This window comes from Phyllobates terribilis, unplaced genomic scaffold, assembly GCF_046119375.1.
Source record: "Phyllobates terribilis strain yellow unplaced genomic scaffold, ASM4611937v1 Scaffold_11__3_contigs__length_659146591, whole genome shotgun sequence".
Lineage (NCBI taxonomy): Eukaryota > Metazoa > Chordata > Amphibia > Anura > Dendrobatidae > Phyllobates > Phyllobates terribilis.
This window is the reverse complement of record NW_027362771.1, coordinates 614345186-614357069: the sequence shown is the minus strand read 5'-3', so window position 1 is coordinate 614357069 and position 11884 is coordinate 614345186. Positions and strand designations below refer to the sequence as shown.

Below are 11884 nucleotides of genomic sequence, written 5' to 3'. Positions count from 1 at the left end.
CTCTCACTCCCTCTCTATACTGTACCATCCTGCAGTACATCTCTCCTCTCAGCCGTTCTATATACTGTACCATCCTGCAGTAAATCTCTCGTCTCAGCCCCTCCGTATACTGTACCATTCTGCAGTACATCTCTCCTCTCACTCCCTCTCTATACTGTACCATCCTGCAGTACATCTCTCCTCTCAGCCCTTCTATATACTGTACCATCCTGCAGTAAATCTCTCGTCTCAGCCCCTCCGTATACTGTACCATACTGCAGTACATCTCTCCTCTCAGCCCCTCTATATACTCTACCATCCTGCAGTACATTGCTCCTCTCCTAGATGAGAGACTGCACTGCGCTCCGGTAAATACTAGAGGTGCAGCCTTAAGAGGGTGATATGTGCAAAACGAGGCAAATTTAGAAATGGGTTACCTTGGCACAAAGTAATAAATATATGTGCACTTCATTATAAGAGCACGTCGTGATTTTGGGAATACCCCTTTAAGCACTTAACTTCTCATTATCTTCTCACTATAGAGCAAGATTCACGATGGAAAAAAAACACTGATTAAATTTATTTAAAGGGATACACACAATTATTGCTCCAAAGAGGAAAACATCTTGAACTTCCGAAGAAAGACATTGATAAGAAAACCGAGTAGAATTTACAAATATACATTTAATTGAGTCAGAATCGGTGAACTTCATAGACAGAATACAACATGGCGGCAAACCCTTCGGACAGCGCAGATATTTGCCCGTGTCGGCTACGGAGATCATTCACCCTAAAGGCACAAGATCGGGATTCTCAGCGTCTTGAGATTCTCAACGTCTTGAGATTTTTTCATGCAGACGGTTCATACAGACGACTGTCGCCAGCAAAGGCGCGATCTGGGGCGCTATTAAAATGTCCCATAAGGAAGATGGCGAGAGTCCCCACCATGAAGAGTGGAAGGGCGACCGAAAAACACAGGACATCCAACACCTTTCCAACCATCACCCAGTTCTCCATTTCCTGCGAGATAAAGAGGATTATATATTACGTTACATCCATGAGGAGTGACAGGCGGGAGGTGAAAAATGCTGCAACCTGCACAGGCAAGTGATGACGGAAACACCAGAAATATAAAATAACCACTAGTCCACCAGGGATTTCATTCATTTTACCACTAGACCATCAGAGGGCTCGTTTACTCATTAGAGTTCTACGGATGTTATTACTTATCCACCAGACATCCAGGCATGCTATAAACTAGATCACTAGACCACCAGGGATAATACTGGCTAACCCACAAGATCACATATATTAGTTGCCAACCTATTAGACAATTGTCAATAGATTACCAGGAAAACTCCGAATTAAGCCTCTAGACCCCTCAAAGACATTACTGGCTTCCCCTCTAGTCCACCAGGGATAATATTGGCTAATTGACAAGATCACATGTATTAGTTGCCAAACTACTAGACAACAATTTTGTATCCAATAGACTTCCAGGAAAATTCTAGACATTAGTGGACCACCAGGGATATTACGGATCCAACTTCGTACCATCAAATACAAAGGTATTTCTTAAACCAGGGTAAAGCAGTGGGTTATTATGTAATAAACCACCAGATTACCTGGGATAGTACTGTATAAACCAGTGTCAGGATTCCTGTTGTCCTTCTACAGTTTGACCACTAGTGGCTGCTATTGCACCTCGATAATTGTGCTGCAATTCCACTCCTTACCACTGGAGGCTGCTGTTGTATCCTGCAATTGCCCTTTACTAAGATGGCAGATTGTGAACTTGTGGAATCCATCTTGTTTCCTGTTTGTACCTACTTAACCCCTTCATCACCTTGGGATTTTCCGTTTTTGCGTTTTTGTTTTTTTTGCTCCCCGTCTTCCCAGAGTCATACCTTTTTTATATTTTGGTCAATATGGCCATGTGAGGGCTTATTTTTTGAGGGATGTGTTATACTTTTGAACGACATCATTGATTTTGCCATATCATGTACTGGAAAACGGAAAAAAAAAAATTTAAGTGCGGCGAAATTACAAAAAAAGTGCAATTCCACAATTATTTTTTTGGTTTTTTATTTATCATGTTCACTGTATGATAAAACTGACCTGCCATTATGATTCCCCAGGTCATTACGAGTTTGTAGACACCAAACATGTATAGGTTCTTTTTTTATTTAAGTCATGAAAAAAAAATCCAAAGTTTGTAAAAAAGTTTTTTTAAAAAATGGCGCCCTTTTCCGAGACCCGTAACGTCTCCATTTTTCGGGATCTGGGGCCGGTTGAGGGCTTAATTTTTGCGTGCCGGGCTGATATTTTTATTGATACCATTTTGGGGTAGATCCAATGTTTTGATCGCCCGTTATGGCATTTTATTGTGATGTTGCAGCGACCCAAAAAACCCGTAATTATGACGTTTTGATATTTTTTTCTCATTACCCGTTTACTGATCGGATTAATTCTTTTTATATGTTGATAGATCGGGCGATTCTGAACGCGGCGACACCAAATATGTGTATTTATTTTTTTATTGTTTTATTTTGTATTGGGCAAAAAAATAATTTAATTTAATATTTTTAAAACCTTTTTTTTTACACTTTACTTGCTTCAATAGTCTCCTTAGGAAACTTGAAGCTGCGATCTTCTGATTGCTTGCGCTACAGATGGCAGGACTACTAATAACGCTTCTTGTTCCTTGCTCGTGCTCCTTCGGCCACTGGATTCCAGCAGTTCTACTCCAGTATCGTAACAACTAGTGATAATATTTGATAAACCACTGGACCACCAGGGACACCATCTGCTAAATAACAGGACCCTCACAGTCCTTATTAGACAACTCTATCACTACTAGGTCTGTCTGAGTTTGCAGGACATCGGGCATATGAACTGCCTATAATGCCTCTCTGGAGGTAGTGTACAGAGGTGTGGACTGGGCTGTCATGAAGACACCAATCACGTTGTCATGTGCATAATGTGTATAGTGTCATGCATCTTTTATATATATTGTGGTATGTGATGTTTACCTATAATATGTATAGAGTATAAGGAATGTAAAGGTAATACATAAGTGTACTGTATAGGATAGCTTAGGGTAAGACATAGTTTAGGACACAAGGTAGGTAGTATAAGATAGTAACTGTAGTTAAGTAGTAACGTTAGCGTTAGGTAAGAGTTAAAGTTTGGGACTAGCCCATAGTGGGAGGGGCATAGTGCTAGGGCAAGTGACTGCTTTCTGTAGTTAGGCAGATAGGGCCAGGTTGGTGAGGGTTGTATAGCAAGGTGAGAGTACACAGTGTTCTGGGCAGTATGAGGCCTTACTAGAACTCCCTGGATGGATATACTCCTGTAATGTCTGGAGCTCAAGGCTCAATCCAGGTGCGAGGGCGGGCACCCTAACCCTTTCCTTACATAGGAAGATTGATATGGAGTCGCAGGTGGGAGAAGTAACGGACTTCGGACGTACTGCGGGACTGGGCTGGGGATCCCTGGGACTGACAGGAGCAGTGAAATCAGGGATAGTCCAGGTAGAACGGAAGGAAAATCGGGAACTATGATGGGGGAAGCAAGAAACGGAAAGTGCTGGGCCCGATGCTGCGTCTCGCCATATGATGCGAACAGACTGTTGAGTAAACTTCTTTATCATGAAACGAACTGAATGTCGCCTGATCCATGTGCAGCAGCTCCTGAAATTGAAGACTTGGAGACAGCTGAGGTCTGCAGCCTACAAGAGAGTGCAACGCACCCTACACTTGACAGCACATTTGGACTGGGACACAAAGTTCCCAGTAGAGTGCCAGGGAGACATGGAGCGGCAGCTCACCCACGCCTGCTGCCAATAACTACAGTAGGTTAGTGAGAGTTTTCATTTAACCACAAGTCCACCAGGGACTATACATTGCCCACTGCGTTATCTAGGACCAAAGGAAAAGACCACTTCATGGATAAATGGCTGGATGCTTACGGCTCCGGTGGCATTCTGCTCCTTTGTACTGGCGGTGATGAAATTGCAGGCGTCTACACAGTCCTTGATTTCTGGAGCGCATTGGGCCAAGTTTCTATACAAAGTGGTGGTCACATCGGCATCGAACAGATGATCTAGAAGAGAGATGGGGGGCCATTAGTATTCGGCTTTGTGGAGTTGTGATACGTTCTGATGTTTCTACAACACATTTGGTCATCATTGCATCTCCTCTGTCATTACGAGACCTCTGTGGTTCCTTCCTTGTACTTCTCACCTTTGTGACCCCTGATTATCCCGTGTCTGTCTCTCTGCCTTTCAAACATCAACTCGCTCCGGGGTTTCTTCAGAACATACTCCTCAGCCTTTAGCATGATTCCAAGCGAGCTCCGTCTTCTCTCTCGTGGGGTCTCCTCCGTCTCATCGCACGGCGCTATCTCCATGTGCAAGTAACGTGGTAGCACCTCCAGGAGCATCTGATGGATAAAGAGCACCCAACTGAGATCATTAGTGTATAAAGTATCACCCAGGAGCTCATGTCTGGGGTCCGAGTGCCCAAATGTGGCCCCAAAAATTACATCTAAATCTATGATTTTGGGTAACAATGAATTACTATATTTTACATTAATATCAACTGCAACACTGTTGGATAGTCATAGTCTGTGACTCCTGAATTATCTGTTGGAGTCAATGGAAGTCTGGCTCTCAGGAAGACGTTACATCATAGAGGGTGCCAGGTTTGCCGCGGCTTTCCTGGTAAAATAAGTGGCGCAACAAAAGTTTCTAATGAGATGTTGCATTAGGAAACATCTACTATTAATGACTCCTGCATTGTCTGTTGGAGTCTATGGTAGTCTGGCTATTTTAAGCTTTAACCTGTCCCATTGATTTTTGGTATTTCGGAGGGTATGTAAGTGGGAAGTAATCCTCTAAGTTGGGAGTCAATACTTTGCCATGATTAAGGTTCTCACGCGTTTCACGCTGGCAGTCAGGTTGTGGGTACTTGGCGTTCGTAGAGACACGTTCAAGACGATGACGCAGCTGAGAACGATGAGCGTTGATACGAGCATTACAAAGATCAGATACCTGGAAGATAAATGCTGCATTTAGGTCAACGAGAGTTTCCAAGCAACCATGTTGGTAGAAGACAATGTCACCCACTTGCCGATGAGCGGGACACTGAGCGATGTCTCTGGGACACTCTGAGCAATGAGGAACAGAAACACAGTCTGGGCCAGGAGAACCGAGATGGATAATGTGCACTTCTGACCACCAGCTGGAGAAGATGGAGATGAAAAGGAAATGCAACCAATTTACATCTATAAAGTAAGAAGAGCAACTCCACCAGTATGGATAGAGGCGGTATTACGAGAAACACCCTCAATGACTTTGGTATCTACAAAAAAATTCAGGTACCACTCTCAGATGTTCTTCCCAGATGGGGAAACCTTCATTACTCAACTGGTGGTTTAAGCGTGGAATTGCTCCTCAAGGTATTGGTCATCACGTCGTGGTACATGTCCACCTCACCTTTAGCTGGAAGGAAGTACACTAGTACGGCCAGGGATGATATCATCACACATGGTACAATAACATTGATGATGTAAAACAAGGGTTTTCGCTGGATAATCAAGTAGAAGCGTATCTCCTGGTACTCCACATCTTCTGGGGTGTACACCTTGTTTATAACCTTCTTTGCAGGACGGTGCTTGATCGCCCACTCTCCATTCTCTAGAGAGAATATATAGATCATAGTGACAATGTGTGGTCTGGATATAAGGACTAATAAGATGCAGTATGAGTCAAGAAATCTTGTTGTCTCACACCAGTAGGCAAAACTTTGCTGTAAATCTTCTTTAGAAGCTAATTTAGGACCTCACAAAACATAAGACCTTTTGCTCCTTGATACACATTTTATAGTCAACCGATTGGGATGGCTTCAACTTTTTGGTAGAACACATGGCAGAGATCATCTATTAGATAATGCATGTAGCAGGTGATCTCTGTAGAACCACCATGAACATTTCAGATACCACCTTGAGATGTTCTGCCCACATGAGGACTCCTTCATTAGAATGTTACTCAACTGGTGATTTATGGACTACCCATGAGTGGAATTGCCCACAAAGATATACGGTAAATGTAGAAGGACTAGTTCTACTGAAGAACATCTAGTCTAAGAGGTTCTTGTATAAAAATATGACCCCTGAGATCATATTTGTAGAACACCCTTTGGGAGGAAACATGTAGGAGTTACACCATCAGGGATCGGGTTGTGGAAGAACTGCGGTTTTGGAGTCTCTCTTACGGGCTTCACAATCAGGACATGTGTAAATGGTCACCTGGAAGAGAAGCAACATCAAGTCCAGTAGAGTCACCTGTAAAAGCCTCCGGGTCAATGTCCACCCACTCAATCTTTTCAACTCCTGCATCATCAAGAGCCAACTGTAGGTCAACCTCTTGTGCATTGTAGGTTTTAGATCTGAAAAAAAAATGACCCAGAAATCTTGAACCCAGATTTCTAAAGCATGTCTTCTTTTGCCCCTTAGTTATTAAGGGGCTTAATGGGCCACAGATGAGGAAGTCAAGTTAAGTGACCCATAAGTGGCTTATATGTAACCATACACCCAATTATGGAGGTCCAACCTTAACTAAAGCTGGCACCATAAGAATCGATGATATTACCTGAACACCAGCGAGCAGTTCTGCCAATCAAATGGGAAGTACTTCACATCAACGCTGCAGGTACTCCTGAAAATGGCTGGAGGAAGCCAGTACATAAATCCAGTGCTGTACACCAGTACATTGGCATAGTACGCCACATCAAACTGACCATCAATACTGAAAGAAAGTAAAAAATTGCCCAGTGAAGGTAAAAATAATAAATTCCCCCAAAAAGGACAAGCTCATATTTCTACACTTACTTGTTCTCCAGGACTATATCTGGAAGCCATACCATGTGATATGGAACCCGTACAACGTTAATGCCGCCATAGTCCGATATATTCCAGGTCAGTCGGTAATCGTCCCAAGTCTTTAGGAGATTGAAAAATTACCAGGGTCACAAATGTGAGGTCCCCGTACACAATAGATCAAGTCTCAGCTACCTGGACCTCTGCCCCTATAATTTTATAACTTTAATTTCAAGCATGACTCTGAGGGAGTTACACCCTATGGGCTATTATCAACTGGCTAAAATTAGTGGTGGTGTGACCATTAAGAGGTCCCAGTTAATTTACTGGGTTACTGGTGGGGGGGATATCATTAATTTACAGATATTGATGGCTTGAAGCTTTTGGGTCCCAAGACAAGAACTGTAGTAGGGCCCCACACCTGCCTTGAGCTATTTATAATACTGGTGTCTTCTTCATTGGTAGGAGAACCTCTGGAACCCTAAAGATACCAGGGCTCAGGTGTGACTGCGATTCTGCACCCACTATAGGAATGCCACTGTGTTACCCACTACCTTTCAGCAGCTCCGTAGTTTTGCAAGGACTATGAACTGGGCTTTCCTTTTCTTGGGGTCAGTTTGAATTTCAGTAGTTGGACACTCTCATGTATGTCTAGGCCAGGAAAGTCTAAAGAACTTTTGGACTGCGTTTTTGAGAATCAGGCTTTAACCAAGTGTATATATTACTCACGATTAATATCCACACGTTGGTCGTCAGGGTCTCTTCTCTTTCTTTCTGCCAAAATAAGTGAATGAGAACAAAGTGTTATCCAACTTCATGGGTCTGGCATAAATTAAGACATGGAGGACACCTACCAGGGAGATGAGGTTGGTCAATGTGAGTTTCAGATGTACTTCAAGGTTATCCTTGATGGATTTTACTGGACGGCATTGTTTGTCATAGTTGGAGAAGAGGTCCTCTATCAGTCGGGCCTCACTGGCCAATGAACCTAGGACAAGAGGAAACAACTGCAAATATAATTTGTTATAGATATAATTGTAAAATCTATGGAGTTCTCATATTAACATTGAAGTATGGATTGAATGGAGCGAAGTCTGGCTCCATTACCTCCAGATGATCCTTAACTGTGGCTGAGACCCCCTTGCTAGGAACAGGTAATTAAAGGGGGTTATCTAATAGATCACATACACCATTGCATTTCTCTTCTTTTGCAGAAGAATGTAGAAGGCGACAGATTTATGGCCTGTGGAGATGCCCTATGGCCCTCGTTCCCCTGTTTACAGAGAACTGAAAACAGACTGCAACTGAAAACAGAATGCTTTGTTCCCAATCCAAATTATGAATATTGGGGTTTTTATGAACAGCAGGGGTCCGACAGTTATGCAAGTCATATTTTCATATTTGTGACGAAGTGGTAAATGTCTTACATCACGGGCTGGTTACCATAACACCTTTAAATGAAATATCGGTAAGATGGATGATGCTATCCATGCCATGTTTCCTACCTATGTAAAGGTATAATCGTGATAGGAAACATGACAGTAATATCTCCCACCTGGGACCTCCAGGGATGAAGATACCATAGAATTTGGGAATCTCACAATTTTCTAAGACTGAGCCACATCCTATGGTTTTCTGAAGACCAGCCCTGTTATAAGTTACTGGAGGGGAGGTATGTGGGCGTAACTTGTGTTAATAAAAGCTAAAGCCAAATTATAATCTTTGTCAGTCCTGGGAGATGCAGTTTACTGTAGTTTTGTCTGTTGTCCCTCAAAATAAAAGTACTTCCCTTCATAAAAGCCAGGGCCAATGCTGCGACCTCAGGTTTAGTACATTTTTTTCTGTATATCCTTTTTATTTTTTGTACGGTAATTGTTTACATTGTATTGTTTTGTCCATTTTGTAACCTCTTTTGTATATTTCTTTAAACACTGCCTACCTTTTCCGGATTAAATATCTAAAATGGAAAACTTTGTTCCTCTTGCTCTGTAAACCGCACCACTGAAGCCATACGCTACCTGTCGGGTGTCCAATTGGCCTGTATAAATGTTTGGTGGTGGCAGCTAGTTTTTCGTGGGTTATTGGGAAGCTTAGCAGTGACTGTACCAGAGTATATATATATTCCATGCGTTGGAATCGGATGTGTATATACTATACATTCCCTGTGAGCTCAAGAATATCCAGCCTAGTAGTGAAAGCCACCGCGGCCTCATCCGTCAATTGTCAGCCAGTAATTGTCTTGATGATTGGAGGCGGTGGAGAGCTTGTTCTTGAGCGTCTGGCAATGGTGGGGAGATATCTGTGGGATGTCTCGGCTGTTCTCTGACATTACTCTACATGGAGCTTGTATATTTAAAGTCTCCATGGATGGTTGACTTTAGATTGGTCAACCAAGGTTTAGGAGTACCCCAATTACTTGAAGTTTGAATGGGTATCAAGAATATCAGTTTTCCATCCCAGTGACTATGGGGCATTGGACTAATTCAGATCGATGAACATTATGGTTCCTATCACTTTAGTTGCCATTCATAGAACATCTCAGCAGATTGTCCCAGGGAACCTGATATTTGAACCTGATATTTGACCACATGTTTAGATATCCTAAATATTAAATGTCTGAATGAGTAGGTATTGCAAGTGTCGTCCAATTTATAGAAGGTATTTTACCATAGAGACCCTTGTTTATTGGTCACATACAGGAACACTTTTGTGATTCTTGGAAGAGTTGGACCCAATGATTTAAATTCGACAGTAGTGGATACTCATAAAAGTCCTGGTGGACTGAAAATGCAAAGATAAATATTCCAATAACTAGATGCCTGAATAAGTAACTAATATGGGGTTTCTCCATTATGGGGACCCCTGTTTGATAGGTTCGGGGGCTTCACTATGTTAGTGGGCATGGACATTGCGGTTCCTCCGATCATAACAGCTTCAGATAGAAGATGTCAGCAGCTTGTCCTTCACGTACTTAATGTCTGACTGTTGTCTGAAACGGATAGAAGCTCCAAACTATGCCAACTACTTGGCAACTAAATGAGTAGCTATTAAATGAATTGTCCATTATAGAACCTCAGTTTGACTGTTAGAATCGGGAGCTTCATCAAGTACTGTTTACAGTTTTGTTGGACCCACAGATTTCAATGGACATGGACACTGAAGTTCCTCCACCAGATTAGCTATAAATATAATATAAAAGATCCCAGGAGTTTGCCCCTGAGGGACTTGAAGTTTGAACATTAACCAAAATGGACACCTCATTAAGAAAGGACTTCATGTTTGATCAAAGCCTTCCAATGGCTATCTAAATAAGAAGCTATTAAAGGAGTTGGAAGGCCAGCCACAGGTGAATATTTCATGGTTAGAGCTCCATCAAGCTTGGTTCAAGGTTTTGGACCTTGATTTCAGTGAACATGGACTTGAGGTGCCTCCAACCATTATTACTAATTACAGAAGATTTACTGTGGCTTTTCCCTGGGTGACTTGAAGATTGACCATTGACCACATTACAGTAGACCGACTCCTTAAGATCAGTGAACATTTTTTTGTTGGAAGACTCAACACATCATTTCCTCCATTGGCCTTCTGCTTCTGTAGCTATCTAATACTTCAAAGGAAATGACCTAAGGTCAAAAAGGACTGATAATTCTTATTGCACAAGCTAGTCACCAGATTGGCCCAAATCTACAAGAACCATGGTCCAGTAAGTACAGTACGCACTTAGACAACTGATTGCTTGCACAGATAATGGTTGTGCAGAATGATGGCAGACAATAGTTTACTCCATAAGGTGCATTGTCCTATTTCAAGATAGTTGTTACACCTTACTAAACATCCCAGGTATGGTGGGCTACACAAGGCGGTGGAAACTACCCCCACAGCGATCACATATATGGTGCAGACAGTGAGCAGGAAAACAAGAGAGACACACAACACACTGGTAGCTCTATACATAGACGGAGAGGAAGACTCACAGCTCAGAAGTGGAAGCAGCAAGAAAGTTCTCAACCACCAATGCATGATTAGATTGTCAGCTTCACGCCCAGCAAAATAGGGCTGTAATACAGGAGCGAGACCAGGACAGAGCAGGAGAATGGAGCAAGATATCTAACGACAGGATCCGGTGTCTCCTACAAAAAAATGTCCCCAGAGACATTTCTCCGTGACGCCCCCTGACCCTAAATGCAATGCACAGCTGTCACTAGTATCACTGCCACTGACAGACCGCGCCCCCTACTCATAACATATATGGTATGTGACTCTATGTATGTACAGTACAGACCAAAAGTTTGGACACACCTTCTCATTTATAGATTTTTCTGTAGTTTCATGACTATGAAAATTGTACCTTCACACTGAAGGCATCAAAACTATGAATTACCACATGTGGAATTATATACTTAACAAAAAAGTGTGAAACAACTGAAAATATGTCTTATATTCTAGGGTCTTCACAGTAGCCACCTTTTGCTTTGATGACTGCTTTGCGCACTCTTGGCATTCTCTTGATGAGCTTCAAGAGGTAGTCACCGGAAATGGTCTTCCAACAATCTTGAAGGAGTTCCCAGAGATGCTTAGCACTTGTTGGCCCTTTTGCCTTCACTCTGCGGTCCAGCTCACCCCAAACCATCTCGATTGGGTTCAGGTCTGGTGACTGTGGAGGCCAGGTCATCTGGCGTAGCACCCCATCACTCTCCTTCTTGGTCAAATAGCCCTTACACAGCCTGGAGGTGTTTGGGGTCATTGTCCTGTCATGAAAATACAGAAAAATCTTTAAATGAGAAGGTGTGTCCAAACTTTTGGTCTGTGCTGTATGTACAAACCATTATGCCAATTCCATTCTTGTCCATAACGGACAGTATTATAGTAGTTATATTCTTGTATATAGGGAGCAGTATTATAGTAGTTATATTCTTGTACATAGAGGGCAGTATTATAGTAGTTATATTCTTGTACATAGGGGGCAGTATTATAGTAGTTATATTCTTGAACATGGGAGCAGTATTATAGTAGTTATATTCTTGTA

At 42.4% G+C, this 11884-nt stretch overlaps 1 protein-coding gene across 2 annotated transcripts; it reads right to left on the bottom strand.

The window, feature by feature from the left end:
* Nucleotides 1-643: 643 nt before the first annotated feature.
* Nucleotides 644-11042, bottom strand: LOC141165408 (acetylcholine receptor subunit epsilon-like). Of its 2 annotated transcripts, XM_073651008.1 has the most exons (12): nucleotides 10833-11042; nucleotides 7713-7846; nucleotides 7588-7632; nucleotides 6871-6980; nucleotides 6632-6787; nucleotides 6325-6428; nucleotides 5477-5677; nucleotides 5108-5222; nucleotides 4918-5032; nucleotides 4224-4422; nucleotides 3950-4083; nucleotides 644-999 (listed from the first exon to the last, which is right to left on the bottom strand). In XM_073651008.1, exons 1-12 carry the CDS (start codon nucleotides 10876-10878, stop codon nucleotides 829-831), a joined length of 1530 nt encoding a protein of 509 aa, XP_073507109.1. In that variant the 5' UTR covers nucleotides 10879-11042; the 3' UTR covers nucleotides 644-828. The 2 variants fall into 2 exon arrangements, with proteins under 2 accessions (XP_073507109.1, XP_073507110.1); XM_073651009.1 differs by lacking the exon at nucleotides 10833-11042 and having other exon boundaries at nucleotides 7588-7628; nucleotides 7713-7792.
* Between the last annotated feature and the right edge of the window lie 842 nt (nucleotides 11043-11884).

What these genes read in the sequence shown, in the direction of transcription:
- LOC141165408 (XM_073651008.1), bottom strand. Translation starts at nt 10,878, where the DNA reads ATGCATTGGTGGTTGAGAACTTTCTTGCTGCTTCCACTTCTGAGCT. An exon ending in TGACTGCCAGCGTGAAACGC is followed by an intron (nt 4,423 to 4,917) that starts GTGAGAACCTTA and finishes TTTATCCATCAG; the next exon opens with ATGCTCCTGGAGGTGCTACC. An exon ending in AGCAGAATGCCACCGGAGCC is followed by an intron (nt 1,000 to 3,949) that starts GTAAGCATCCAG and finishes TTTATCTCGCAG; the next exon opens with GAAATGGAGAACTGGGTGAT.